This window comes from Vipera berus (assembly GCF_964194415.1).
Source record: "Vipera berus genome assembly, chromosome: 4".
Taxonomy (NCBI): domain Eukaryota; kingdom Metazoa; phylum Chordata; class Lepidosauria; order Squamata; family Viperidae; genus Vipera; species Vipera berus.
The window spans coordinates 94,999,836-95,026,223 of record NC_138206.1 but is presented as its reverse complement, the minus strand read 5'-3'; the positions used below and the strand labels follow the sequence as shown (position 1 = coordinate 95,026,223).

At 35.7% G+C, this 26,388-nt stretch overlaps 1 protein-coding gene across 2 annotated transcripts in view; it reads right to left on the bottom strand.

Annotated features, from left to right (window-relative positions):
• Positions 1 to 2,251: 2,251 nt before the first annotated feature.
• EFNB2 (ephrin B2) overlaps positions 2,252 to 26,388 on the bottom strand; it is a 47,075-nt gene continuing 22,938 nt past the window's right edge. Inside the window, exons 3-5 of one of the 2 annotated variants that reach the window (XM_081327495.1) lie at positions 9,138 to 9,230; positions 8,322 to 8,435; positions 2,252 to 5,834 (exon numbers count right to left, since the gene is read on the bottom strand). In XM_081327495.1, coding sequence (XP_081183621.1) covers positions 5,452 to 5,834; positions 8,322 to 8,435; positions 9,138 to 9,230 — 590 coding nt within the window. In that variant the 3' untranslated portion in view covers positions 2,252 to 5,451. The remainder of the gene's footprint in view (positions 5,835 to 8,321; positions 8,436 to 9,137; positions 9,231 to 26,388) is intronic. The other variant, XM_081327496.1, reaches the window with a different exon arrangement.

The window sequence follows — 26,388 nt, the reverse complement described above, 5'->3', positions numbered from 1 at the left end:
AATTTTGTTTCCATATTCATCAATATTACATAGCCTAATAGTTGTACCTACAACAACTGGGGAACTTAAACCATGTTATGGTCCCATTATGGTATATGCTACCATTATTCAACAATATCCTACCAGTTAACATTGGGCAATTTAGGCAATAATAAAAAATAAATAGACAAAATCTATAAACATAAATAGCCATAACTGAAAACTAGTGAAAATACATTTGACTCTTTCAAGACATTCTATGTTGACCCCAAGAATAATTGAGAAGATGTATACTAAGTCTAGAAAGGGACGCGGTGGCTCAGTGGGTTAGGACGCTGAGCTTGTCGATCAGAACGTCTGCAGTTTGGCGGGTCAAATCCCGAGTGCCGCGTAACAGAGTGAGCGCCTGTTACTCGTCCCACCTTCTGCCAACCTAGCAGTTCGAAAGCACGTAAAAGAAATGCAAGTAGAAAAATAGGGACCACTACGGTGGGAAGGTAATAGCGTTCCATGCGCCTCTGGCGTCTAGTCATGCCGGCCACATGACCATGGAGACGTCCTCGGACAAGCGCTGGCCCTTCGGCTTTGAAACGGAGATGAGCACCGGCCCCTAGAGTTGGAAATGACTAGCACGCATGTGTGGGGGAACCTTTACCTTTACCTATACTAAGTCTGGTTTCAAGATGAAATAGTGGTATCAGATATTATTAAAAGATTTCATGGATTCAACAAAGATCAACATTTCCTATCTCATAATATCCATTCCTATACTGAACGTTTGTGGTTCTCTCATCATTCTCTCTCCTCTCTTACTTTTCTTCAAATAAAAATTATGCATTGCAATCATAAATGTGTTTAAGGGGCTACAAGACTTGTTTTGCATTAATTTTACTGCTCATTTTATCAGAGACAGGACCGGACAATAGCACGTTTGTTGCTCATCAAAAATTGCAACATCAGTATGTAGGTAGTCCTCAACCTATAACAATTGGAACCAGAATTTTCACTGCTAAGCAGTAGTTGTTAAGTGAGTCGTGCTCAATATTACAACTTTTTTTGCCATGGATGTGACGTAAATCACTGCAGTTGTTAAGCGAATCCAGTTTCCCCCATTGAATTTGCTTGTCAGAAGCCAACTAAGGTTGCAAATAGCAATTAGATGACCCTGGCTGTGGGGTTGCTGCGATGGTCATAAGTGTGAGGATCAGTTGTCTTTTTTTTTCAGTGCTGTTGCAACTTCCAACAGTCAGTAAACAAATAGTTGTAGATATTGAAGAGTACCTGTACTAAAATGAAAATATGAACTCAGTGCTTTTTCATTTGCAAAGGCTAACATTATTAATCTTGCAGGAAAACAGTCACAATACACTATATTTATGAAAGAGAATGTTTGTGCCTAAAGGTTGAAATGAAGGGTCCTTGGTACTCTCTGGACATGTTTTTTTCTTGCAGATATTTCATTACCCAAACTAGCTAACAACACTGATAATGTTACCTAGTTTGGGCAAGGAAATGTCTGCAAGGAAACAACCAAGCTCAGAGAACAGCAAGGACCACTCCCACACTATATTTCTTATCCCAGTATCCTTATAGTGATTGTCTTCAAGAGGTACCCTAGCTTTCTAAATCATAGTATTTTGTAATGGCTCCTGCATTACAAATGTGAGATTTAATCTAGATTTCAGTCTTCAAATAATTTCAATGTAGAGCAGACAAAAAAATTCAGGAATAAGATCTGCAGCATCATACTTTGGGATGGGACAAACACATTTTCCCCTTTTCCTGTTCCACAATTGAAGTAAAACCAAAAACCTAGTATTTGAGATAGACACCCTTTTGAAAGTTGGGAAAGTTTATTGGTGGTGTTTTTTTTCCAGCTCTGAAAGTTTGGTCCTGCCCAGGTAAATTTTATTTGCACAGTTCCTGTATATAGCCCATAAAGAGATATCATGAATCAATTCTTTGCTCACAAACAATGTTAGTTTAGGTCTCTAGATTTATATATAATGCATATGCAAGTAGGAATTTGCTCTTTCAAGTTCTTAACAAGCCACACTTAACATTCTTGGGTGAATGAAAGCAAAAGTTTTCTCGGGAAGAAAAGGATCTTGGAGAGTTCTTCATACCCCACAATATTACATTAAAATTTTAACTTGGAAAAGAAAGGGAAAGCTTGGAAGAACATTTCCCACCCTCCACAAAAAGCCATTGAATCCATTATTTCCATAGGAAAAAAATATTTTATTTTTTTTAGAGAACAAATTCAGTTTGAAACAGATGTGGAATGTGAATTTTCAGATTTCAATTTCTCAAAGGGGCTAACTGCAACATAGGACAAAGCAGACTTCAAAACTAAGACAGTCTATGTGTGTTTTTTTTTTAAAAAAAAGAAAAAATATTTATAACTCAAGCATAATACTGTGTTACTTACAAACTGGACAAAGGAATTTTTAAATAAATATTCATGGTACACAGTTACAGCACAAATATGCAGCAATTTGGCAACCTTTTTAAATCTTATCTCTTTATCCTGGATACTGTGCAAAGGGGAATGACACGGCCTTTAAACAAGCTGTAGCTAAATACATAGCAAAAGTCAGATTTTATACAAAACATCTTGCTTAGACTTTATAAAAAAACAGTGTTGCTCTATATACACAGTCTGGTTAAGAAAAGATGTTTATTCTTGATTCCATGTGTATTTTTAATTGAATCTTTATTTAAAAATGTGAATAAGGCTACTGTAACACCCCAAATCCATATACAGTCAATCTCAACTTATTTACAGCATCTTCACTCTTAAACAGGATGATGTAAATTTTCAAAAAGTTAGGGCTAACACAAGCAAGGCATTTACAGTAACTTTTCAAAGCTGAACCAAACACCAACCTCAAGGAATAGTTGGTAAGATTGTCATTATTCTGCACAAGACACAACACAGGTAGATGGGGCTCCCTTCTCCCAACCCGCTCCTGGGTTGCAGGATGCTCTTCTTTATAGATTTATCCAATATCTCCCCTTCCCATGTTTAGTACATTGTGAGAAGGGAACTGGCTAAACAACCTCTTTCAGGTTTTGTTTTTTTAAAAACTACCCCATCTATTTTTTCACTTCCCCTTCAAATCCTAAGAACTTACAAGAAAAACCTTGCATGGATGGGTTCTTAGAGGGAAAAGCTTTAGGAAAGACTGCTTCTGTGCTGTAGCTAGTTACCATAGTAACCTCCCACAGAACCATGCTACTTCTCGCTTTCCTCTCCCTCCCCTCCATCTCTCTCTTCGTGAACCAATGTCATTTTCAGGTTCAGGAAATACCAAAAGTAATCATTTCTATGACACAACTCTGTAGTGTAGTGTGGTGTGGTGGTTTTTCTTTTTCTTTTCTTTTTTTGCATGTGCTCTGTGGAAGTTGAGAACCTTAAAATGCTGTAGCTACAACTTCTTTTGAGTCCAGAAAGTGAAGTGTTGCTATGGTAACAGGACTATGTGATAAGACATCTATTTTGCATAGCACATAAAAAAAGTAGATTTATGTCCCGCAGGGTGCAGAGGTTGGAGGAGAACAACAACTATGCTTCAAAGCAGGAACTTTATAGTAAACTTTCCTATTGGTATCCAGCTCAAAAAATACTCCATCTCATAAGGCAAGGCGGGAAAACACAGCACAAAAAAAGAAAAAGCCATATCAGAATATCTTGTTAAAATACACTGTGTAGTTATACACTTATCTCATGATTTAGGGGCTTTGTTTCCTAGTCTACTGGTTATGTAAGACAGCTAAGAGGGCTTGATTATTTTTACATTTCTTCTCAATATTGTTCTTTTTGGAGTTAAAAAGATATATTTTCCCCCAGAAGTAGCCAGATTGATTTCATGATCACAGAGGAATTTCACATCTTCTGTAAGGATTCTGTGCAATTTCAATATATAGATATATTAGTAATCTGAACAAAATCTGCTACCATACATCCCTTGGGTTCTATACACTTATTATAAATAAGTCACATTATACCTCCCCTTCTTGTAGCTGAATATGTTGCATCTTTGTGGATCACAAGTGGTTTACCATATGTGCTTTATTTCAGAAAGAGAAAAATCCCATGAATGGCAGTACAAGACTAACTCAAAATGCACTGCCAGAAATCAGAATATCAAAAGGCTTGATTGAAGGAAAAACACAATCCTGACCAATTTTTATATAGATGTGAATGCTTTGTTTTAAGTGATGGAATTATAGCCCTCTCGACCATTAAGCTTGTGATTTGTCTATGTCAGATGTTGCTGTTTTCTTTTTCCCTATGATTAGATAAAATATGATAAGTAATAGCAGCTGTGTCTGCTTAAAAAAATCATTTGAAGCAGACCAAGATTTTGCTACAGCTAATTCAAAGCTGTACATCTTATTGCTGGTAAAGTACCACAGCAGTCGTGCCCTAATATATCACCAGCAACCTTCCGTTGTCTTGTCCTTCAGGCACATTAATTTACTTGCACTACTTTGTGGGAGAACTATTTTCTCCTGCAAGTTACAATTTGAGAAAACCTTGGCATCCTTCAAGTACAGACCCTAATCAACTGCTTCTATTGCTGTGTGTTAACACTCTTCATTGAACTCCGGATATCAAAGTGCTGTGCTATTTAAATTGTCTAGCTTTGTCTAGTTGATATTCCAGAGACAGTAGCATTCTTTCAGCCCTTCCCTCTCTCTTCTGCCACATGTCACTTCTATTGTGGATTCGGCCGACAAGCTATCTTTTGGCTGGAAGATCTCCCTTCAGCAAGCCCAAAGTCTCTCCCAAAGCATTATCCATTCAAGTAAGGCTGCTTTCACAAATAAGTGGAATATGGAATGGTAAAAATAATTTTTAGAAAAATCACTTCTCCAAAAGCAATGCATGATATGGAGTGCATAAATTTTCACATGAAGGATGACAGAATGCTGTTTGGTTGAAGTAAAATGTCACAGGGACTGACTAAAACAAACAAAAAAGTTTAAAATCTTACTTAAAAGCAGAGGTCTGTAAGACAAATCCATGAGCACCAAGAGAAGCACACACAAAGTCACAGGGCTGCATTTCAAGCTTGATGACTTAAGACTCTCTTCCTAGAATGCCTAAAACCATTAGTATCTGCGAGTTGCTCCATCAACCCTGGGGGTTTTTGTACGTGCCTGAATGCCTACAGCACATGGCTTAGAAGGTGATGAACAAACAGCAATTGCTATGGGAATCTTCTATGTGACTTCTTCCAGCTTCCAAGTAAATGCTTGTTCACCAAGACAGGAATTCTACAGACTTGAAAGCTGCCCCCTCAAAGCAGCTCTCTGTAATAGGGTGGAGCTTGCTGTTCCCTCCTCTGCATCTGGTCCACGAAACCACAAAGTGGCTCATCACAATCCCCAACCTCTGTGTCATGGATAGCATTTGACCAGACAGACAGAGAGTTTCAAAACAGGAACCACACTGAGTGTTCATCAGACCTTGTAATAAATGTTTGCTGGGCTTTGAGGGGGCATCTCTTGAACTATATACACAGGATGTCCATAGTCACCACTGACTTTCTCATAGTGAGGGCAAAAGACACTATCTGCAGTCCTCAGAGGGATGATAATGTCACTGGGTTCAGACCCGTTGTTGTTCCCACTGCGTTTTGGGGTTGCTAATGTACTAAGCGACAAAGTTGTTGTGTGCTGAGGCGAATGCTTCCTGTGTCTCCTTCGATACTTCAACAAAAGAACCACCAGTGTGATGATGATGAGGAGGAATATGATGGACCCTGAAGCTATCCCTGCAAATAAGGCCACCTCTGAACCAAGGATACTGGAATGTCCAGCTTTGCTCCCATCTGAGTTGGGACCTAGGAATAAGGTTGGAGGGAGAAAGGGAGAGAAAGAGAGAAAGAGAAGGGAGAAATCTAAGTTCAAAACAATCACTGTCCATCACCACTTTGTAGCCATATTTAATTGTCTTCTGAAAACCGGAATAGCTAGATGCAACCAGTCATTCGCATTACAAAGACATTCTGACCGTTGCTCCTATCATGTTGCTCCCAAATTACACTTTGTATCTATTTTCACCCATCAGAATTGAAGGACAGCAGTGATAAAACAGCCGTTGATGCATGTCATGTCTCCCCAGAAGTTGCCCACCTTCAGGCAGCTAGTAGAATACAGTAAAAGACTCATCTGTCACTATCTTTTACAAACACCAATTTGCATGAAACTATACTACTGTCTGTTTCTTCCTGTCTACATATGCATCCTTATTATGTAGCCCAGAATTTAAAACAATATGTAAATACTGATGAGTGGAATAGCTATCTGTAGGCTTCAGTGTTCTAATACTGACTGAAAGTACTGCTAGCTTCGTATCACTATTGGGATTTTATTCAAATCCAAGTCTTAGAACTGTCTTTAATAGCTTTTCAAACCCAATGTTACTCAACTGTTACACAGAGTATCATATTTTGCAGTGGGGCTTCTAGACCAGCCATGTCAAACTCGCGACATCACGTGATGTCACACAATGTATCAGGACAGTTTTGCTATTGCCGGCAATGGGGTGGGCATGGCTTCCATGTGATGCATCCAGCCCACGGGCCGGCAGTTTGACACCCTTGTTCTAGAGTAGTAATTTTCAAACTTGGCAACTTTAAGATGTGTGGACTTCAGCTCCCAGAATTCCCCAGGCCATGCTGGCTGGGTAATTATGGGACCTGAAGTCCACATACCTCCAAGTTGTCAAATTTAAAAGAACACTACTCCAGAAGGTTCCAGTATGTTTGTCATAGTTAGTAGGACTTGTTGCTTATAGAATTCAAATAGTAAAAGTTGTAAATCAAAAGCAAGCATAATATGTCCAGCAATCCTTATTGCAAGGATATTTAAGTTTTATTAATTAAATCAAATGCTCTCTCACTGGAAAAATCAGTGCTAATTTAGCTGCAACTGGATGCTTGATTTAAATGGGAATATTGCTGTGATGTTAAATTTAGGTGAAAAGCCATTGCACATTATATTTCTAATATAAAAGTATTGATGTTTTCTAGCTGCCAACTAAAAGCTCTATAAGCATGAGGGCAAATAAATTTGAAAAGAAGCTATGAAACAATTAATGAGAATTTTAAAATAAACTAATATCTATGATTGAACAGTAATATCAGTTTGCTGTTCTTTCTGCTAACCTTCTCCAGTGTATTCTTTCTTGTTCAAGTGAAGCAAAGAGAAGAAGCTGATGTTAAAAAGGTGGCTAGTAACACAATTAATGAAGCAAAAATGCCAACCACCATGGCATGCCAATACAAAGAGAGAGGCCTTTTGAACTTCATTTATCAGTTTCAGGAGATGGGATATCGCAACACAGAGTCACCATCATGCAAACTTTATGAATGTAATAGTGGTTGGTTACTCTAGCAGAAGAGCAAGCTGCTGATGTCAACAGGGAGAACCTTTGTACAGCAACTATATGTTTACATGGGAAGCTGAAATCAGGACAATATCTCTATTGCTAGCCTCTCCAAGTAAAAGCAGGCTGGTAGTTTCAGGAAATGAAACTTTCATAAATGCTGCCAGGAGATGATGATGGTAATCCATAAGTGATTAAATATAAAAATATAAATATAAAAAGCATACCAAATAAGAGGGTTTAAGGGTGTTTAACTATGTCCTGGATTGCAACCAATGTTTTCCTTTTAAAAAAAATTAAAATCCATTTCTTATAATTGCAAAATGTTTTAGAGCAAGATCTGTTTCTAAAGATCAATAGCAAATATGTACGAAACCAAATTCATATGAAATCAAACAGGAGAGAGAGAGAGAGATTACTTTTTTTTGCAGAAGTTTTATCTTTTTTTGGATTGGTATATTCTTTTTTAAAATTGGCTGTTATATATTGAATTTGTTTAGTCTGATTAATGCTTTTGAGGTGCAAATGTGATGCATAGATTGTCCCTTGATCAGCAGCCAAAGCTCCATGGCCATGCAGGTGATAAGGACAAAGGAACATACCAGAATGATATAAAGGAAGCTCTGAAGCTAAGCATTTTCATTCCTCAACATACTCTGAATTTGTATGTGTGAGAGAGGGTTATATGCCAGTCTTGGAAGAGACATAGATAACTTCTTTCCAACAGATCAGTGGGGAGGAAGCATGTTTTTAAGAAGAGGAAAAAAGGAAAAAAAGCCATTCTGTCACTCTTGTTGTAGCTGTTGCAAGCTCTAAGGAGTTTAGGAAGTGGTAGCTCCTCTACCGTAGATAATCTCTCCCCCATCCCAGTCTCCATAGGATTGCACTTAGATAGCCCATAACAGACCCTCCTTCAGGATCTAGATGTTTTCCTGTTTACCTGCATGATCCTTTACAAAGGGACTTGTTGTGGAGCTTTTCCCGTTGGTACCAGCTTCCTGTTCCGGGCGTTTAGTTGGATCAGCATTTTTGGGGGACCCACCAGAATTGGGAACTGAAAGAACACAAATGATTCACTACAAACTAATAATAATGTGCTTTCTAAGCTGGTTATTAATTTTCATGAGGCATGAATGGCTTTGAACAGAAGGTCATTTATTTAGGACTACAAGGAGATAACGAGAATCTAATTTTCCTCTTTAAAGCAATTTTTTTTAAAGCTATATAGTTATTTTAGACTTTCGGATTGTGAAGCTATCAGCAAAAATGAAGGGGATTCCTGAAATTGGCAAGAAAGCCTTTGCAAATGACATTTCAGCACAGCCAAGCAAATTGATTGACTACTAAATCAACCTCTAATTAGGAAGGACAATTCATTCTTTCCCTGTACAATAGGTTATCTGTAGATGAGAAAAAGACCATGAACAAAACCCTCATTTTTAGTGAGGTTTTGTTACAAGCAAAGCTGTGAAAACATTAGCTCCCTCTCCTTTTAAAACAATTTTGAGCTGTGAAACTGTACTTTAATATATAGTCTACAAGCAAGAATAACTGGAGCACACACTATTCAAGGATGACTCGAAGATCTTAATGAAATTAACTCTTCTTATAAAATGTCAGTAACTTAGGTGTAGAAAATAGCATTTTACTTCAGAGTATAAGACAGTTTCACCCACTTTGCAAACCAGGGCCACTGAATTGGGGAGTGAGAGCTGTTTACAATTGTTGAATAAATAGTAATAAAGATAATCACTACCTTGTTCAACCTTCATAAGGATCTTCATGGCTTTTGTCTGGCATACACCTCCCTCCTGGTTATCCAAGCCTTCAAGAGATCCATTGGATGTTGCTGATTGGAAAAACAAAAAAATCAAATGAAAGTTTTCAGGATGCCAACAGGTATAGCCACCTAAAACAGAAAACAGATGTCACTTGTCCAAATTTACTTCTGCTGTTCAGGTTTATCCAGAAAAAGCTGGAAAATACTGGCAATTAAGAGAACAAACAAACATCCAATACAGTCTGGTTTTAGTTTCTAAGTCATCCAAAGAGCCTTTTTCCATAGCTGTCAACTGACTTATGCCGGTGTTTGGTCTCCACCTCCACCTCCACTCCCTTGAAAAAAATGGGTTAGTTCAGAAAAAAGTTTGCCAAGTTCAGCAAAACAAGGAAGTTTAGTTTTTAATTTTTTTTATTGAACTAAAATTCCACAGATTAAACAAATCAATTATTTTTAGATTGTGAAAAATTGTGAATACCTTTGATTTAGTTTGTAATAGTTCATTTATACATTCCAGTGCTTTATATACTAACAAAGTAAGATATGATGTGAATTGAAGCCTAACTTCTATTTACCTTTTGTATCTTCAATGAGGCAGGCAAGCTCTGCCTCCTTTTACTTGAAAAATTAATAAAAAGGGCATCAGTGATAAAACATTTTTAATAAAAAAAGATATAACAATTCAAATAATCATTTTACCTCATTTCTAATTCCTTAGCTACCTTATCTTACTTTACATTTATCTACATTTATCTAGTAATATATACCAACCCTAATTGAAAAGTGATACTTTCTCCTTAAAAACAGAATCACATTGCTTGGCAAAAGTCTCACTGAAGCAATTGTATTTCAGGTTACCACTCTCTTTACACAGCTCAAAAGCATGGTCTAAAAAGGTTGAGTATGCAGTTCAGTTGAAAGCCAAACACAAGGAAAGTGTCAGTACTAGTCCCTCAGAAAATTGCCAGTAGAATAGAACAGGTGAAAATGTCTGCCATGTTATTGATTAGAAGACCATAAGGGGCAGGAAGGAATCGGTAGGTTACAATCTCATCCACAATGTTTAGTACAGAAATCATCCAGAAATAGTCTTGCAGATTGTCCACCTTGATTTACAAAACTAAAGTTGCTAATTTATTGCGTCCAAGCCAAATGGCTGATCTTCATTTCTAAAGGAATCATCCCTACACAGAGCAGGGAGGAGGGGGGGGGAGAGAGGGGGATCTTTATCCTTTCACAGCACATATGATACATCTGGCCACTTACTCAAAATATGAAAGAAAAGGAATAAGAGAAGACCATGAAAATACTTGTAGGATTTCCCATGGAGAAAAAGTAATTAAATGAGACTTCTGGCACTAAGCAGAATCTCTCTTTCATCTAATTTAGATAGGGCCCCATAAGTCTTCTTTTTCTTTAGGTCTTTTAGTTATCCCACATTTTTCCTGGGGCATTTCTATTCTTAAAAAATGTACCTTTTATCTATCTATCTATCTATCTATCTATCTATCTATCTATCTATCTATCTATCTATCTCAAAAAAATAAAGGGAACACTTAAACAACACAATGTACTGTGTTTAATAGTAGGATGTCTTATCTTGTGTTCCCTTTATTTATATATATATAAATAAATATCCTGTTTTCTTCATATGCTCAGAGTCTTTCACTAGGTCTGATATTTTTCTTTCTCTAATCTTCTCACTAGCTGCAAAAACTATGAACTTTTTCTCTGCCTTTGATCTATTTCTTGCTTTTGTTCTACTTCTCCCTCCTTGTGGGTGTAACATAATTCCTCCCTACATGAACTTCCCTTTCTTGCAGCTCCTTCTCCTATTTTTCTGGATTCTGGAGAGCATTTTGTCTTTTGGTGTTACAGACTAACAAAATTTCACCTCTTCATTTTCTAACTTCGGCTGTACATTTTTAAAGTGAGTAATTCGGGAGAAAACAGATCTGATGTGTTACATCTGCACTGCTAGAAAATAATGGAGATGTATAGTTTTGTTTTGCTGAGATCTTTTTCTTCCCCCAAAGAAAAGAAAATCAATACCAAGAACCAGTTTTGAACATAAATCAAATGCATCTTTTGTTGTGTTTTTATGACCTTTTGGTTTTTGCCTTTGTGCCCATACAGTTTACAGAAATAATAAAATTAAACTCTAGCAGACAGCATAGTTAATAAAGTGTGACTTAATGCCAAGATGCAGAAATTTACCTTTTTTTAACTTACCTTTCTCTAATTAAAATGTAAGTGTCATGCTGATTTTCAAAAAGAAAAGGTGTGGTTTGGTTAGCTTAACTAAATGCAACACTAATCAACTAAACAATCCAGAGCTTTAGTCTCAAAACAGAACAACAAAAAACCCCTTCAAAACTAGTATTGCCAAAGAAATACATACTATTATGTGGTTGCTTTCCTTAAGGAACTGAACCTGCCTAGGCTTGAAGCTGGTTTTGCAAAAATGCTCATGTTACATTTATAATTTAGTGTAGTCTGAAGGAGTTATGAATATTTTGGTAAATGATTTTGTAATATAACGTATCAGAATTATTTACTGTGGGAGCTAGTGACTCCTTTCAGAGCCCATTTTTATATATCCAAATAACCAAGTGAGTATCTTCTTGCACTGACTAATGTGCAGGAAGTGTATGTGCATTCATGCATGCATGTGATATGTTGTTTATAGCAAAAGAATGTCGATGTTTAGTTAATTCTGCTAGAACATTTGCATATTAGAACACGCAAGTTCTCACCAGGCTATTATATTCCTCAACTTTTATCCTTCCTTTAAATATATTTCAAATACATGTATAGATCCAAAAACACAAACCAAGGCTCAGCTCCCATGCAACTACAAGTCAATGTGGTAGCCTTGAGTGATTGTTCTTTTCCTCCTTAGTTCCTGTTTTGAAGGCTGAGGAGAGAAATGAGCCAGCAAAACCATACAAGAGCTCTATTTCTGTCATGCTCCTGACACTACCCACATTCAAACTGTTACCATCATCCACCATATAAAAGATGCAATGGATTGCTGCGGACCGACCATGTAATCAGAACACAGCAAAAGTGTACCATAATAAAAAATAGGCAGCTAGCTTACCAGCAACTTGCTAGGAAATCAATCAGTTGTGCGTGCTTGCAAATTAAAGGAAAAATCTCTAGATTGCCACATTAGCTAAATTTACTTTTCTGTTATGTCCAAAACCATTTGCAATTTACAGCTCGGCAGTAAGAATTTCTATAACCATACTTAAACCACAATAAAAGAGTTTAGATATGCTGCTCCCATTTTTTAAAAAGAATACTGCCTGAATTTCAGTCAAAATTGCTATGCAAAGAAACATAAAAACTGCCTCTATATAAATGCCTATGGAAATTCTCAGTCATCCAGGAGCTGAAGAAGCTTCTTGGATAAGAAACGAAACGTCTTCACAGAAAAACATGGAAGTTCAGTTGCCTCGTGAAAAAGCATCTTTGGGACTCAATATTGACTCAATATTTACACATATTGATTTCTGCATGTTTAAACAGGTTTTCTAGTTTTCTATCTTTTAACCTAGTATTACATAGTACTCAACAAAGTGAGAGAGCTTAATATTTTCTAGGCTATTTTAGCATTTAGAATACAACCTAGAAATTAATATTTCATTAGTAGTATGCTACAAAGCAGAAAGAATTTTTCTCATATTTGAGATAGAAATAAATTAGTAATGTTAGAAAATTTATAAACTGCAAAATATCATCCATATATTTCTGCTATAGAAGCACAGTGTGTCTTAAGCTATGTTAGCTTAATCAAATGTAAACTTGTTTCCATTACAGAGATATTATTTATATGATCCCACTTATTTTGTAAATGTAAAGAATTTTTAAAAAGCATGGCTACAGCAATAAAAATTAAGAGCTGTGCAAAGCATTTGAAATGGGTATGTCCCAAAGAAAAGGGGTGAAGGGAAGCATGTTCAAATCAACACAACACATCCTTAAGAAGGTCCAGCATTACAACTTTGAAGGGCTTTCCCACAAGTATTCATGTGTTCAAATGCACACTGCTTTCCTGCCAGTCTTCACATGCACAAACAATAGTTCTGCTGGTATTGCCAGTGAAACAAAGAGACTGGGCACATGGATACAAGTACAGCGGAGACAAGGCTTTCAGAGGACCTAGCTGCTTTAATGCTTTCAGGAATAATGTTTTAGTCAAGCCCACTTTATTCTGCAAAGTGCCCCTTTTCAAACTTTAAACAGTCAATATAAAGATGTTTCCTAGATTTTGTGTGGCGTGGGTATGCGGGTGCACATCTTTGAGTCAATGCGTGCTCCTGGCAATGGCCTGGATAAGCCCTTTTAGTTTCTTGGCAAAATTTCAAACAGGATTTGTCATTGCCTTCTTCTTTTCTAGGGCTGAGAGTGCATAACTGGCCCATGGTCACCCAGTCACAACTGGCCTAAGAGGGAATTAGAATTCAGAGTTTCTAGCTTGGTGCTTTTAACCACTATACCAATCCTAGAATTACTTAGAACAGCTGCATTTTTATCTTCAGCAGGCAATCTTATATTAAAATGGGAGTCTTTCAATCAAGATTTGATTTGTTATATATCTTCAGAAATCTGTGAAATCCTTATTTATAGAAATGTATCTCACTCCAAATGAAGAAGGGAAAAATAGAGTGATATATACAAAGAATATCTGTGGTATTATTTTTATACAGTCCCTGTGGTTTGGAGATAATATTAAATTTTAATACTTCTTCATTTGACTGTTATTACTGCCTCCCTAGAAGGCTAAGCCACTGCCTAAGTCTTGGCTGCTTTCAACCTGTCAAGTTAGTGACATTGCTCTAATCAGATGGAGAATTACCGTAAGCTTCTGGATTTATGCTTAGATGCAGCCTTTCATTCACAAAGAGATTAAAAACAAACGCAAGACATACAAAACACAGAAAATCAAAACTGATTCTTAATTCAAAACAGGGTGCATTTTTTTTAAAACAAGCAGATAGGAGTGAATATAACTGCAGATGGTAACAGTCATTTACCAATTGGATTCTAGTGTCCACTCCAAATGTATCCGCATTTTTAAGCAGAGTAATATAATCCCCCTTTGGGCTACAATTTAACCAATAATTTAATTAAGAGGAAATAAGATGAATTAATCATTTGATTCATACTACCTTGTGAATAATCTTGGAAGAATCTATATATACCGGTAATAAAGATACGTGGAAGAAATATAAAATATTCAGAAATAGTAATTGCTATATTTTGGAAGGTAAAAGAGGTATGTAAAGATGCAGCTTTAAACATTTCCAACTAGTTCAGTACATTTTCCATTATAAAATATGGGAACGGAACTTCCATTTTTATTGTACTGCTATATTGCTGGGTAAAGTTAATGGAAGCAGAAGTAACAGAAAATGTTTAATGGAATTGCATGTAATGCCAGAGACTGACTTCATCAGTCAAAATTGTCAATTACATTTTTTTTGTTACAGAAATTAAGTGATTGTTTTTTATCAGCTAGAGATACCAGGCTTTCTTCCTCCATATTCTTCCCCCATCCCCAACCAACTAAAAACATATATAGATCCATGTATGAAAAGATGCTCCACATCCAGACATCAAATGAGAGAAATTCAAGAGGAAACATAGGCTGATAGCATCTTTGGAATTTGACTCTCTGCAGAAATCTACTAAAGGATTAGTTATCTGGGTATTTGCTGAAGGATTTAGGTACATTTTCTATACTCAGAATGTGAGTTTGTAAATATACAGTAGAGCATCACACATTGCTAAATGTTACAGTTGATCTTCTAAAGGGAATTAAATGTTGAAATTTCCTTCTGCTTGGAGAAGCAAAACAAACACATCACGTTTTCAAAAGTGTTAGGGACAGTCAAAAGGATTTTGTTTACATCTAGTTTCTATGAAGTCACTTTTCTTTCCTAAATTCTGAAACACTAGTACTGAAGTCATTCAGATATCATGTTAGACTACAATTCAGAAAAAAAGGCATACAACCTGTACTTCCAGAGTTGCCTATAGTCTTTGAAATCCTCACATAAAAGCCACAAGAAAATTGTAAGAAAAAAATTATTTAAAAACATTTTTTTGCCATTCTAAACATCATTCAATAAAGCACTGCAGAGTGATTGCAACAATATTTCTTTCTAATGATATGTAGAGGAATTTTGTCCTCACAGGTTTTTTTTATGTGGCCCTCAATGTATTACTAAAAGGGACAGGTGCATTGCACAGCCTAAAAATAATTGTGCTCCCTGCTTTAGAAAAGATGTGAAAAGGCCGCTGTCCCTTGAGTCTCCCACTCCTCTTTCCTCCACCCTGATTACAGTTAATGAAAAAGAAACTAGAAATTTTGGAGTTTGTTTAAACCAATTAAGTTTACCAGGGCAAGAAGTGGCTAGGGAAATAAGAGAGACTGATACTGTAGATTATGGTCCTTCTTTTATTCCTGTTAACTGAGAACAGATGTGGAAATCACTGTGCAACAATGAGACACTGCATTCTTGAAGCCCTTTAAAATACAACTCTCATCAGCCCAACCAGAATGCCAACTATCAGAGGTAGGTCTAGAATGGCAGATATAATCCAGATCTAACCCATCTTAATCTCTCACCAGTAAAGACAAAGCTCCAAAATAAACATTATTTTTGTACAATTGTTCAATCTCTGAAGCATTTTAAAATTTATCCAAGCTATACACCGCTACCTTTATTGCCAATAGTGTTCTGCAGTTTCTGTTGATTTCCTAATTAAAATGAAAATACAGCTTGAGTAAGAAGGGCTGGTAAAAAAAATAATTTTGAAAGTGGAACTATTTGACAAGCCTTCTTCTAGTTCTCCAGGTACTGAGAGCATCAAATTGGAGAAATCACTACAGCTGATGCTTCTGGCATTCTGTTGCACAAAACAAAATTGGAATAACTCAATTCTACATGAACACGTGAAAATAGGAAGGGATGTGAAAAGCATCTTTAAGCTCCATATAAGGTGATATGATTTCTTATACATAATGATAAACCATGATAAATAAAAGTGAAGAGCTCAGAGACTGGAACAAGGTCAAATATCTCCTTCTGGGTGACCAAGCAGAATGTATTCTGTTTACTCTCCTCTTTTTTATATATTCTATTTATTTATGTATTTATTCGTAAGTCACCTTTATTATTTTACTAAATAATTCAAGGTGGCAAATATATCCAATACACCTTCCTCCTATTTACCTCACAACAACAATCCTATGAGGCAAGTTAAGTTGAGAGAGTGACTGGCCCAAAGTCACCCAGCTGGCTTTCAGGGCTAAAGTGAGACTAGAACTCACAGTTCTCTTGGGATTAAAAAGTAATATGAAGCTCTTTCAAAATTATAACATATAACTACGTATTGAAGTTATATTTCAGAAATTCATATTGTTGAGTTTTCAGACACCTTTCTTCAAATACAAGTCTTAAAAAACTTAAGCAAAACTGGTAAAAATTATTTTATCTCCCATAACAACAGTAAGAGTAATTTTCAATATAAAATGAATTGTTCTATTATGAATTTGTCAGATTTTCAAGTCTTTAAAAGAATCTTTTTAAAAATGTGTTTCCCATAGAATTGGGTATGTATGCTGTAGTTATTGTCAGTTGCTTCTGCTTTCATTAAATGCCTACTTTAGTAAAGCATCAAGTAATTACTTCTTATACATATGTTATCTAATTTTACAAGACAGTTTCAAAAATACCCAGATTTACACTGGTAGAAAAAGCGACAAATCAAGGTGCTTGTTTTAGTAGCAGCTAGAAATTGCACATAAGCAGCTGTCTGTGGTGATCTAAGCACAGAGCTTTAATTAAAAGTATTACACTGCTTTTATACCAATCCCCTGATCTCGGTCCTCAAGAGCTTGAAAGCTATAGAAGAATCTCTCAGACAGAGTTTAAAGCCCACAGAGGCTCTCAGTGATTGTGCTAGCTGAATTATGATAGACTTTGTTCGTAATACAGTTTTCCATTTAAATTTAATTATTGATGTAAGCAGTTTTCTAATGCTAGAATGTGACATAGATAAAAACACAGGTCCTACCGATCACAAATTCATACTCTGTGTGTGTGTGTGTGTCTGTGTGTCTGTGTGTGTGTGTGTGTGTGTGTGTGTGTGTGTGTGTGTAAGGAGATTATGTTGCTGAATATCCTTCACATTTAGAATTAGAGCAAAAACTCCCTTTGGAAAAACACAAGGAATCTATAGCATACATCTTACTATAACCCCATTCAGTTTTCTATCATCACCATATCTATTCATAGATTACTTATCTATTTATTTTAAACAACCTTATACTTGGTTTTTTTATTTTTGCTTACCATTTATTTTGTACACTAGAATCAGAACTAGAATACAAAAATTATATATCAAGAGAAAATGATTCATAATTACTCACTAGGCAGGAGATCAGCACAACACCTTCTTTTCAGAGGCATTCATAGGAAGAAATAAAAAAAATCAAGATAGTAGCTACAACTGCATAACTGAAGATCTGTTCCTTTTATGCATGCCAACTTTTAATACTTCTTCTTTTCACAGATGCCCTTGCTCTATTATTTTATTTTATTTTAATTCCATTTATATCCCGCCCTTCTCTGAAGACTCAGGGCGGCTTACAAGCTTAGCAGTAGCCTTCATTCTATGTATATGCCTGCTTATTAGGGCTTTCACACACACACCCAAGCGGCATTATTACAAAGTCAGCTTAATTACCCCCAACAATCTGGGTCCTCATATTATCAGCTTTACATGGTATTATTTCATTTCATTGTATTCATTTATACAATCTTAATACCAGTCCAATCAAAGTGACCAGTTGCAATGACCATGGGATGACAGGGGAAGAGCTGCAGCCAGGAGAACATTTAGATAAGACACAGCTTTGGGAACAATGCCACAATGTTATCAAAGGCTACTAAGAGATCGAGACCAATCAAAAACTTCACCCAGTCCTAACAAAAGTAATTCACCAAGCAACTGATGCTTTTTTAAAATCCTATGTGTAGGCCTAAAATCGTGAACTAGAAAGGATCTAGATAATCTACTGCTTCTAGAATCTTTTGTAGCTGTAGTTGTTGAGAAATAACATCCATTGTTTTCCTCAATGGTTTTTCTCTCAAAGGGAAGCATAGATACTGCTCAATTACGTATATCTGCTGAATTTTGTTACAATTGCAGCTTCAAGCCATCTTCAAAGGTACCCCACTACCACCAACACAGCTTGTCCAGTATGTCCAAATTTACAGAGAAGAATTAAAAGTGAAATTCTCCAGTTCAGCTACAGCATTCATTGTATGCATTGCCACCTCCTATAAACTAAATATTAGCATTTCTATTTATAACTAAATAATATCACTCATTTAGTTGGGTGTGTCCATATGGCATTAATTTGAAAGTGAGTAATCCATAGCCATTCATGATCCAGAGAGATGCCTGACCAATAGTAAATATTTTGCCACACAATGAGTAACATAATTTGTTTTGCTGGTATCAATTGCTTGGGAGAAGGGGAAGCTACATTCAAGCTTTATTTCCTTCTTTAAAAAACGTGCTGAGTACAAAACACACAGAGGCTAGTTTTGGAGAATGTTTTTGTAAATGGTGCTTCAAAAGATGTTAAACTGATACACATGGAACATTTGCTTTAGTTTAGTTTCTATTGTGCATAAGATTTGTTTATTTGTATCCCACCTTTATTATTTTTAAAAATAACTCAAGGCAGGAGACATATCCAGCACACCTTCCTTCTCCTATTTTCCCCACAACTCTGTGAGGTGAGTTGGGCCGAGAGAGTGACTAAACCAAAGTCACCCAGTTGGCTTTCATGGCTAAGGTGGAATCTGAACTATCAGTCTCTGGATTTTTAGCCACGTGCTTTAACCACTAGACTGAACTGGCTCTCAGTCTACATAGCAAAATTTCTTTTAAAAGACATAAGAAAAATCAATGCAGAATACAGTTGAGTCCTTAGTGTTCTAGCACACATGTAGGCATTCTCATTTCACAAATACATAGTAGTCTTACTAGTTCTTACCTTCCTCTCCACAGGAATGGCATTGCAATTGTTTTCTGTCACGTAGAGCACGTATGACAAAGTTTACCTAAGATTCAGCCCTAAAAGCATTACAACTGCAATCTGCTCTCAACATTAGAACAGGTATGATTTTCAAGCTCCACAAATGTCTCAAAGCAAAAGAAATGCTTACAAATATTGAGAGATGAAAAAGTGTTTAAGTTGCTTAACTATAAAAATTCAAAACCTGAATTTATGAAAAGCAACAATCTCTTCAGGAGTCTTATGGATTCAGACAGGTTGCAAATACTGCAATCAATAAACTAATCAATGTTTATTTTGCCCAGTCATTTTCTGTTCTAGTTACTCTACGGCCCTCCTGTAAGTGTAATTAGCAAACTTCTTACAGCTTTAAATGCAAATAAAAATCATATATATATTAATTCTAAAAGAGATTAAAAGCAAGGCCATGCAAATTGTGTATATTTTTAGTTTTAGTCATCTCCATTTTAATGCTGATTTTTCTATTTTTAATCTATTTATATATATTGTATATATAATAAATAAAAATAAAATCACAATATACACCACTCAAAATCATGTTTTGAGAAATGGACGGCTATATAAATTTGAGTAACAAATAATACCAAAAACATTTGTTCTTACTTTTTAATAGGAATGCAGCCCTGTTTCAAGAAGGTACAAAATTGTTATAATAGTTCGTTGTGCAGGTCACTATAAGGGTAGCCTGTATTTCATTTATACCACCTGTAGCAGAGAATAGCAGCAAGCGGAGGAAAACAATTTTTAAAAGGGTTTTGTGGTATAGATGCAAGACAAGAAATATGTTATGGCACACTAGTGAGGTCACCAGTAGCAGGCAGAAAAGTGCCCACAATTCAGGAAACCTCAGTCAATTCAACAAGTTCAAACACAAGCACTACTAAGAAGATCAAGAGTTACGTGTCCTCAGCAAGTATTTTCTTGAATTATGTGAAAGATGACCTCACTTCTGAAGAGAGGCTCAAAGCTTCAACATTTATACACTTCTGCAACAGGTATACTTAAGAACTTCAGTGAAATAAGCCTTTTTTCTGTAATTCCCATGTTGTTATGAATGATGAAACCAGGGACATTATGCTCACATATGATTAATGCTTATATTGTGCTATCAGGGCATATGGCATCTAGAATACCTGCAAACTTGAATTTTTTCAACAGACAATCGGACAAAATGGCAAACATAAGCATACAAGTAGAAAAAACGGGTGCAAAGAAGAAAGCCTTTTTGTCATTAAAATTTCATATATACTATATATACACTTATACAGTATGTGTGTGTATGCAATTCTTATATAAGCAATATAGTACAGTGTGTGTGTGTGTGTGTGTGTGTGTGTGTGTGTATTTTCACTGAAGCCACACTACCAGAGGTAAGCTATTTTTTTTCCTGCCCAATTTTCTATTCTGGGGAAAACTTCCTTCGATGTTAACAGATCTCCCCAATGTTCCTACAGTTTATTATTTAATCTGCTGTTGGAAAAAAAGCTAAAAGAAAAAGTTCCAATTTCAAGCAGAAATATATAGCTAACTCCTTGTGCAGTCTGCTGTCACTAATTGCCGGCAATGATATTAATGACCCAGTAATTGCAGTAAGAGTGGCACTGAAGTGGAAAACATCATCTCAAGGCAGAGTTCATCTTTAGGTGGTAGGCCATCACCACTGACTGATTTAATGCCTAGTGACATTTCAGAATATAACACTACAGACAAGAAATGTGCCACTCACGCTCTAATGGCTTAAATGGACATGACGTTATTTGCTGTGACTGCAGAGTCCAGCAGTAGCCTCAACCCTCACCAAAGTGACACAGGGTTTGTCCCACAAATGAACCATGTTCCTTTCAGGAGAGATAATGTCTACTCTAACAATCGAGTGCCACTTTCCACATTTTGGCTCCAATAAAAAAATAACTTTGTCTCCTTCTTTTAACTTCAGCACAAAGTTTGTTTCATTGTACAATGGAAAAAAGCTTTTTCATCTTCTGACCACAGTTTACTGTAAAAATAATTTAGCATTTAAAAATCAGCAAATCAGATTGATTAAGATTGACTTTTTAAATTTGAACAATATTAAAGAAACATATTATAATATTGCTTTGAATATTTGCTGCTTTCCTCACTTTAACAAAAGAATTTCCAACAAAATGTATTTCATACAGTGCAAACAATATAGGTCAACTGTACATTAATATCCTGAAATGGAAATGAAAATGAAAGCCTTGTACTTTCTGAAGCATCTTTGCATGAATGGAGATCCAGGGTTTAAAGCATCTACATTTTTGGCAAAGCTTGCCCAGCATTTCTAAAGCTATCCCCAGGCACAGATAACACTATCACTCAAATGTTTTATACAGCTCTAATTTAATAAACAAAAAGGGTCATTTTGCAATAGTTCTCAATTTGTGACTGGGCTGGAATTAGGAATGAAATTTCTGTAGTAAGTCACGTCAGACTAGATTTTAGGACCATTTTTATGGTGGGCATTACGGTGAATCCACTGTTGTTAAGCATAGTCACAGTTGTGCATTCTTCTGAATGCACATTTTACCAGCAAAAAAAGGTCGCAAATTGTGATTACATGACTACAGGATGCTGCAACTGGTCTAAATGAGAGCTGGTTGCCAAGCACCCAAATTACAATCACTCAACCATGGATTGTGAATACCGGTACTTTATATTGATTTTAATCAACAAGCAAATAAACACATCTTATGTGTACATTCCAAATTAAATTTTCAAATGTGGTAGGCAGTAATTTTGCTGTGAAAGCTGATATAGCTGGTAATCTAAAGCACAATACAATACATTCTGAAAATACATACAGGTGATCTTGCACCAATGTAAGAGCAATGTGGGGATAAAAACAGTTTCCAAAATCGAAGCTTACATACTATATTTTGAATCACTTTCTACAAAAATATTTTTCAAAATTAGATTGTGAGGTGCTGCAATCAGTATTCAACTCACTATTAGGAGAGAATATAAAGCTTGTATTCAAGGTATGCAAAGCAACTGCCACTAGAAAAACTAATTGTGATACTGGTTGTACGGCTAAACATTTACCATTGTGCTGGTCTCTGGATCACTGACATCTATGATAAATTGTATTATTAACACTGGAGCTGAAACTATTTGGACACACTTAAATGCTGTATCATTTAGTTTACCAAGATGCCAACATTTACTTTATAGCAAGTGGTAATGCATACAATGAATGTTGTAGTTTAATTGAAAATTTTCACTTCTAAATGCAAATTTGAGGCATTTCTAAGCTCTCCTCCCTTCTAATTAAAACTGGGATTTTGCATTTTTATCATGATGTATAAATAAAGGAGAACAACATCATGACATGTTTGAAAAATCCTAAATAAAAGACTTGGTTGAATCCTTCCTTTCTTTCTTTCTTTCTTTCTTTCTTTCTCTTTCTTTCTTTCTTTCTTTCTTTCTTTCTTTCTTTCTTTCTCTTTCTTTCTTTCTTTCTTTCTTTCTTTCTCTTTTGCACAATGCTTTCTTTTCTATTAAAGTTATGTATAAAATTGGAAGTGGTAATCTGTACCATCCTTACAATAAGTTTTATGGTTCTGTTATTCCACCTCTAAAGTTAAATATTTTATGTATCTTTTGCTTATCATATCTATACAGAAAAAAATAAACACACTTGCAAACTGCATTATGTTACTCATTTAAATTTATTCTGACTTTTTAAAACAGACCTACTTTTCTACAGGATGCAAATGACTTCCTATGATTTAATGAGAACTCTTCAAATCCCACTGCAGGAGGAAAAGAGCCTGAGGGCACTAATTTTGCATAGTTTTACACTAGTAGTTAACTTTACACCGGGGAGTAGTTCAGGAGTAGTTCTATTTAAGTCATAGAGATGCTTTAAATATATAAAATCAAACCTCTGCATGTAAGCCTTTGTAACCAGTGGTTTAAGTTATTTATTATGTTTAAAGTCGGTCTGGTCTAATGGGTTTGGGGTATTTTATTTAGTATTTTTAATTATTTATTGTAATGGGCTAGTTCTATTTAATCTTATTTTTAACTTTTGTATATTGTATTTTTATTGCCCTGTACACCGCCCTGAGTCCTTCAGGAGAAGGGCGGTATAGAAATTAAACAAAATAAATAAATAAATAAATAAATAAAGAAAGAAAGAAAGAAAGAAAGAAAGAAAGAAAGAAAGAAAGAAAGAAAGAAAGAAAGAAAGAATATTAGTTTATTTTAATACTAATCTGCATAATGAATACATAAAGGATCCTTAAGCAGAAAAAGGAGTTTCTCCTTTATAGAATTTTATTGTCAAAACTTTCATGTGTTTGTGTGTTCATGCATGCATGCAAACCAGTCATGGCATGAAATATTAAACCAGTTAACAATATTCAACTGATTATAAAACAGTAAAAGCATTTCTAAGCAACTCTGAAATACTTCATTTTCATTTGTAAGGAGTGTTTTCTAGCTTCCTGTGTACTGTAATATCTGCCATACGTTGGGGAAAAGACTGGCTCACCAGCTCCCGCCTACTAACAAGTACAGTCAACCTTTTTCTCTCTCATTTGCTACCCATGAGAATAAGAATGGTGCTTACATATTCCCTTCTGGAATATCTTTATGTCTAACTATAAATGAGATCAACTGATGGCACTGCCTATGTAATGGCACATATATGAATGAAGGCATTCTATAATAGTCACATTAGTACATTTACAAGACCCTGGTGAATTGAAAAATGCACTCCCCACAGATTCTACATCCATTAGTTCTATCCACAATGTTCACACACACACACACACACACACACACACACACACACACAGAGGAGAAAGAGAAAACCCTTTAAAATCTTTACTTTCCCCCCTTCAGTAATTTTATGTTGATAATGTGTATTTAATTCAAATAGAACTGAATTAGCTGAATTAAGAATGATTCTCCAAAGATTCAGTGACTGAGTTTTCTGTATCATATTACTCTAGGAGGAGTCGAAAGTATTTTCTTTTTTTAACATTAATAATTCAAAATTTTATTAGTTTAACCAAATATAATATAAAATACAAAAATACAAAAAAATGAAAAAAATAAGAGGAAAAAATAAGAGGTGAAGAGAAACGTGTAGGGCAAAGGAAAAAAAAGAAAGAAAAGGCATTGACTTATGATTTGCTGAAGTAGAATAAAATAGTAGCATAAAACTTCAGTGTTTTACTTTTATATAATCATATAAACTAGCTATTTCTATAACAACAAACTTATATACTGGCAAAATGCAAAATTTTCATTTTTTTCCATCTCAAGCACAAAGTCCAAAAGCGGTTTCCAAGTAGCAACAAAGTTAATTGTGTTCTTTTCTTTAATCAGAGAAGTCAATTTGTCCATTTCTGCTAACTCAACTTTTGCAGCCATTCATTCATGGTGGGAATCAAAGTGTTCTTCCATTTTTGTACATAAAATAATCTTGCTGCCGTTAACATACAGTATATAACATCCAAGTCCCATTTTTTTCTAAATCTTTTCCATTAAACCGAAAAGTTGAAAGTAATTTCTGTATGTGTAATATAATTTAAAGCAAAAGAGAGAATGCAAAGATCATATTTTGCCTATAGTTGTGCAACATAATATTTTTATAAGTATTTACATATTACAATAAAAGGTCATGTCCTCAAAATCCAGTGTTTATTATTTTAAAAGCTATTGCTTTAAAAAAATTGAACAATGGCAGCCTATAAAAACAAGAACATCATAAATAGCTATTGTTAGGGAATGGAAGTGTTCCTATTCAAAACCTTTTGCTAATACTGTTGTGTATAAATATGTAGTAGAATTTTTTAAAATTATTCTGTTGAATATAATTTTTCTGTGGGAGATTATATTTTTAAAGTCAGGAACAGGCTGAACTACTTTTCTTTACTTTCATTCACCCTTAAAGTCAAACAGATGGAGTTTTATCAATTTAAGGCACATCTGGGAATATCAACCAGAAAATCCAACAGAGTAACAACTTCTGTAAAACAGTCAAGAGTGAAACTACATGGAAACATCCAGATAAGAAGGAAATATTATTGTGCTGATTTATATTAATTTGAGAAATATATTTTTATAACCTATAAAATTACTTGCATGCATATTTATTGACAGGAAAATTCTCTGGATAAAAGTGGAGTTGAATTATAATCAAACTCCACCAGTTGTTAGGAAAGGGACCCTGATCCAAGCCATTCCCAGCTTGGTCCCTCCCCGCCTCAAGTCTCAATAAGGCAATTCCTGTTTCTTCAGTTTACCTATCTTCCCTTCATCTCCACTCTTTTGGCCACCCTGCACAGCAGTACTGCACAGTGGCAAAACCAATGGCACTGGAGCTTAAATAGAGGCCTGTGCCTTCAGCAATATCAGCCAGCTGCTGCCAACCCTGGACTGCAACTTCAGTGCCGGTGCTGGTGGCACCACCACTGCCAAGGAACGCCACCTCAAGGCCTGGGCTGCAGCCAGCCATCCCAGTGCAAAGCCCCTAACACCCTGCACTCTGCAGGCCCTGCTACCCCCAGCAACTATTGGCCCCATGTATACGCCTTCTTCCTTCACATGTACCATTCTCCTGATGCTTTGGAAGGCAAAAATTTGGAGAATAGTCGATTTGAAGAAAGGTGGACACCCCTTCTCTCAAGGTTTCAGATGCCCTCAGAAGCCTTCCAAATCAAAATGGTGCACGTGGCCTCTGGAAAGAGGTCTGGTGCAGCCAGGAAGAAGACAGCATTTGAACAGTTGCTGAACAAATAATTGTTAAGCAAGGATCATCTGTAATTGAATGTAGCTCGCTATTCTCATTTGTGCTTGAAAGTTACCTTATCTATTTATATACTGTATATGTGTATGTGTATGTATATGTGTTTGTTTGCCACCCATTTTACCATCCGGGTGGCTTACAATCATATTGTGAGCCACTTACTGAAAGGTGAACAGTTTCAAAGTTACTTACCACTTCTACCAGTAGGTTAAAAGTTGTCAAATTTTTAGAATCTTGACTGGTTAAAAAAAGTAAAAAGTAAAATTGAACACAAGGAGAAAGTCACTCCTTTCCTGACCTTAGCTTATGGTCAGTTCAGG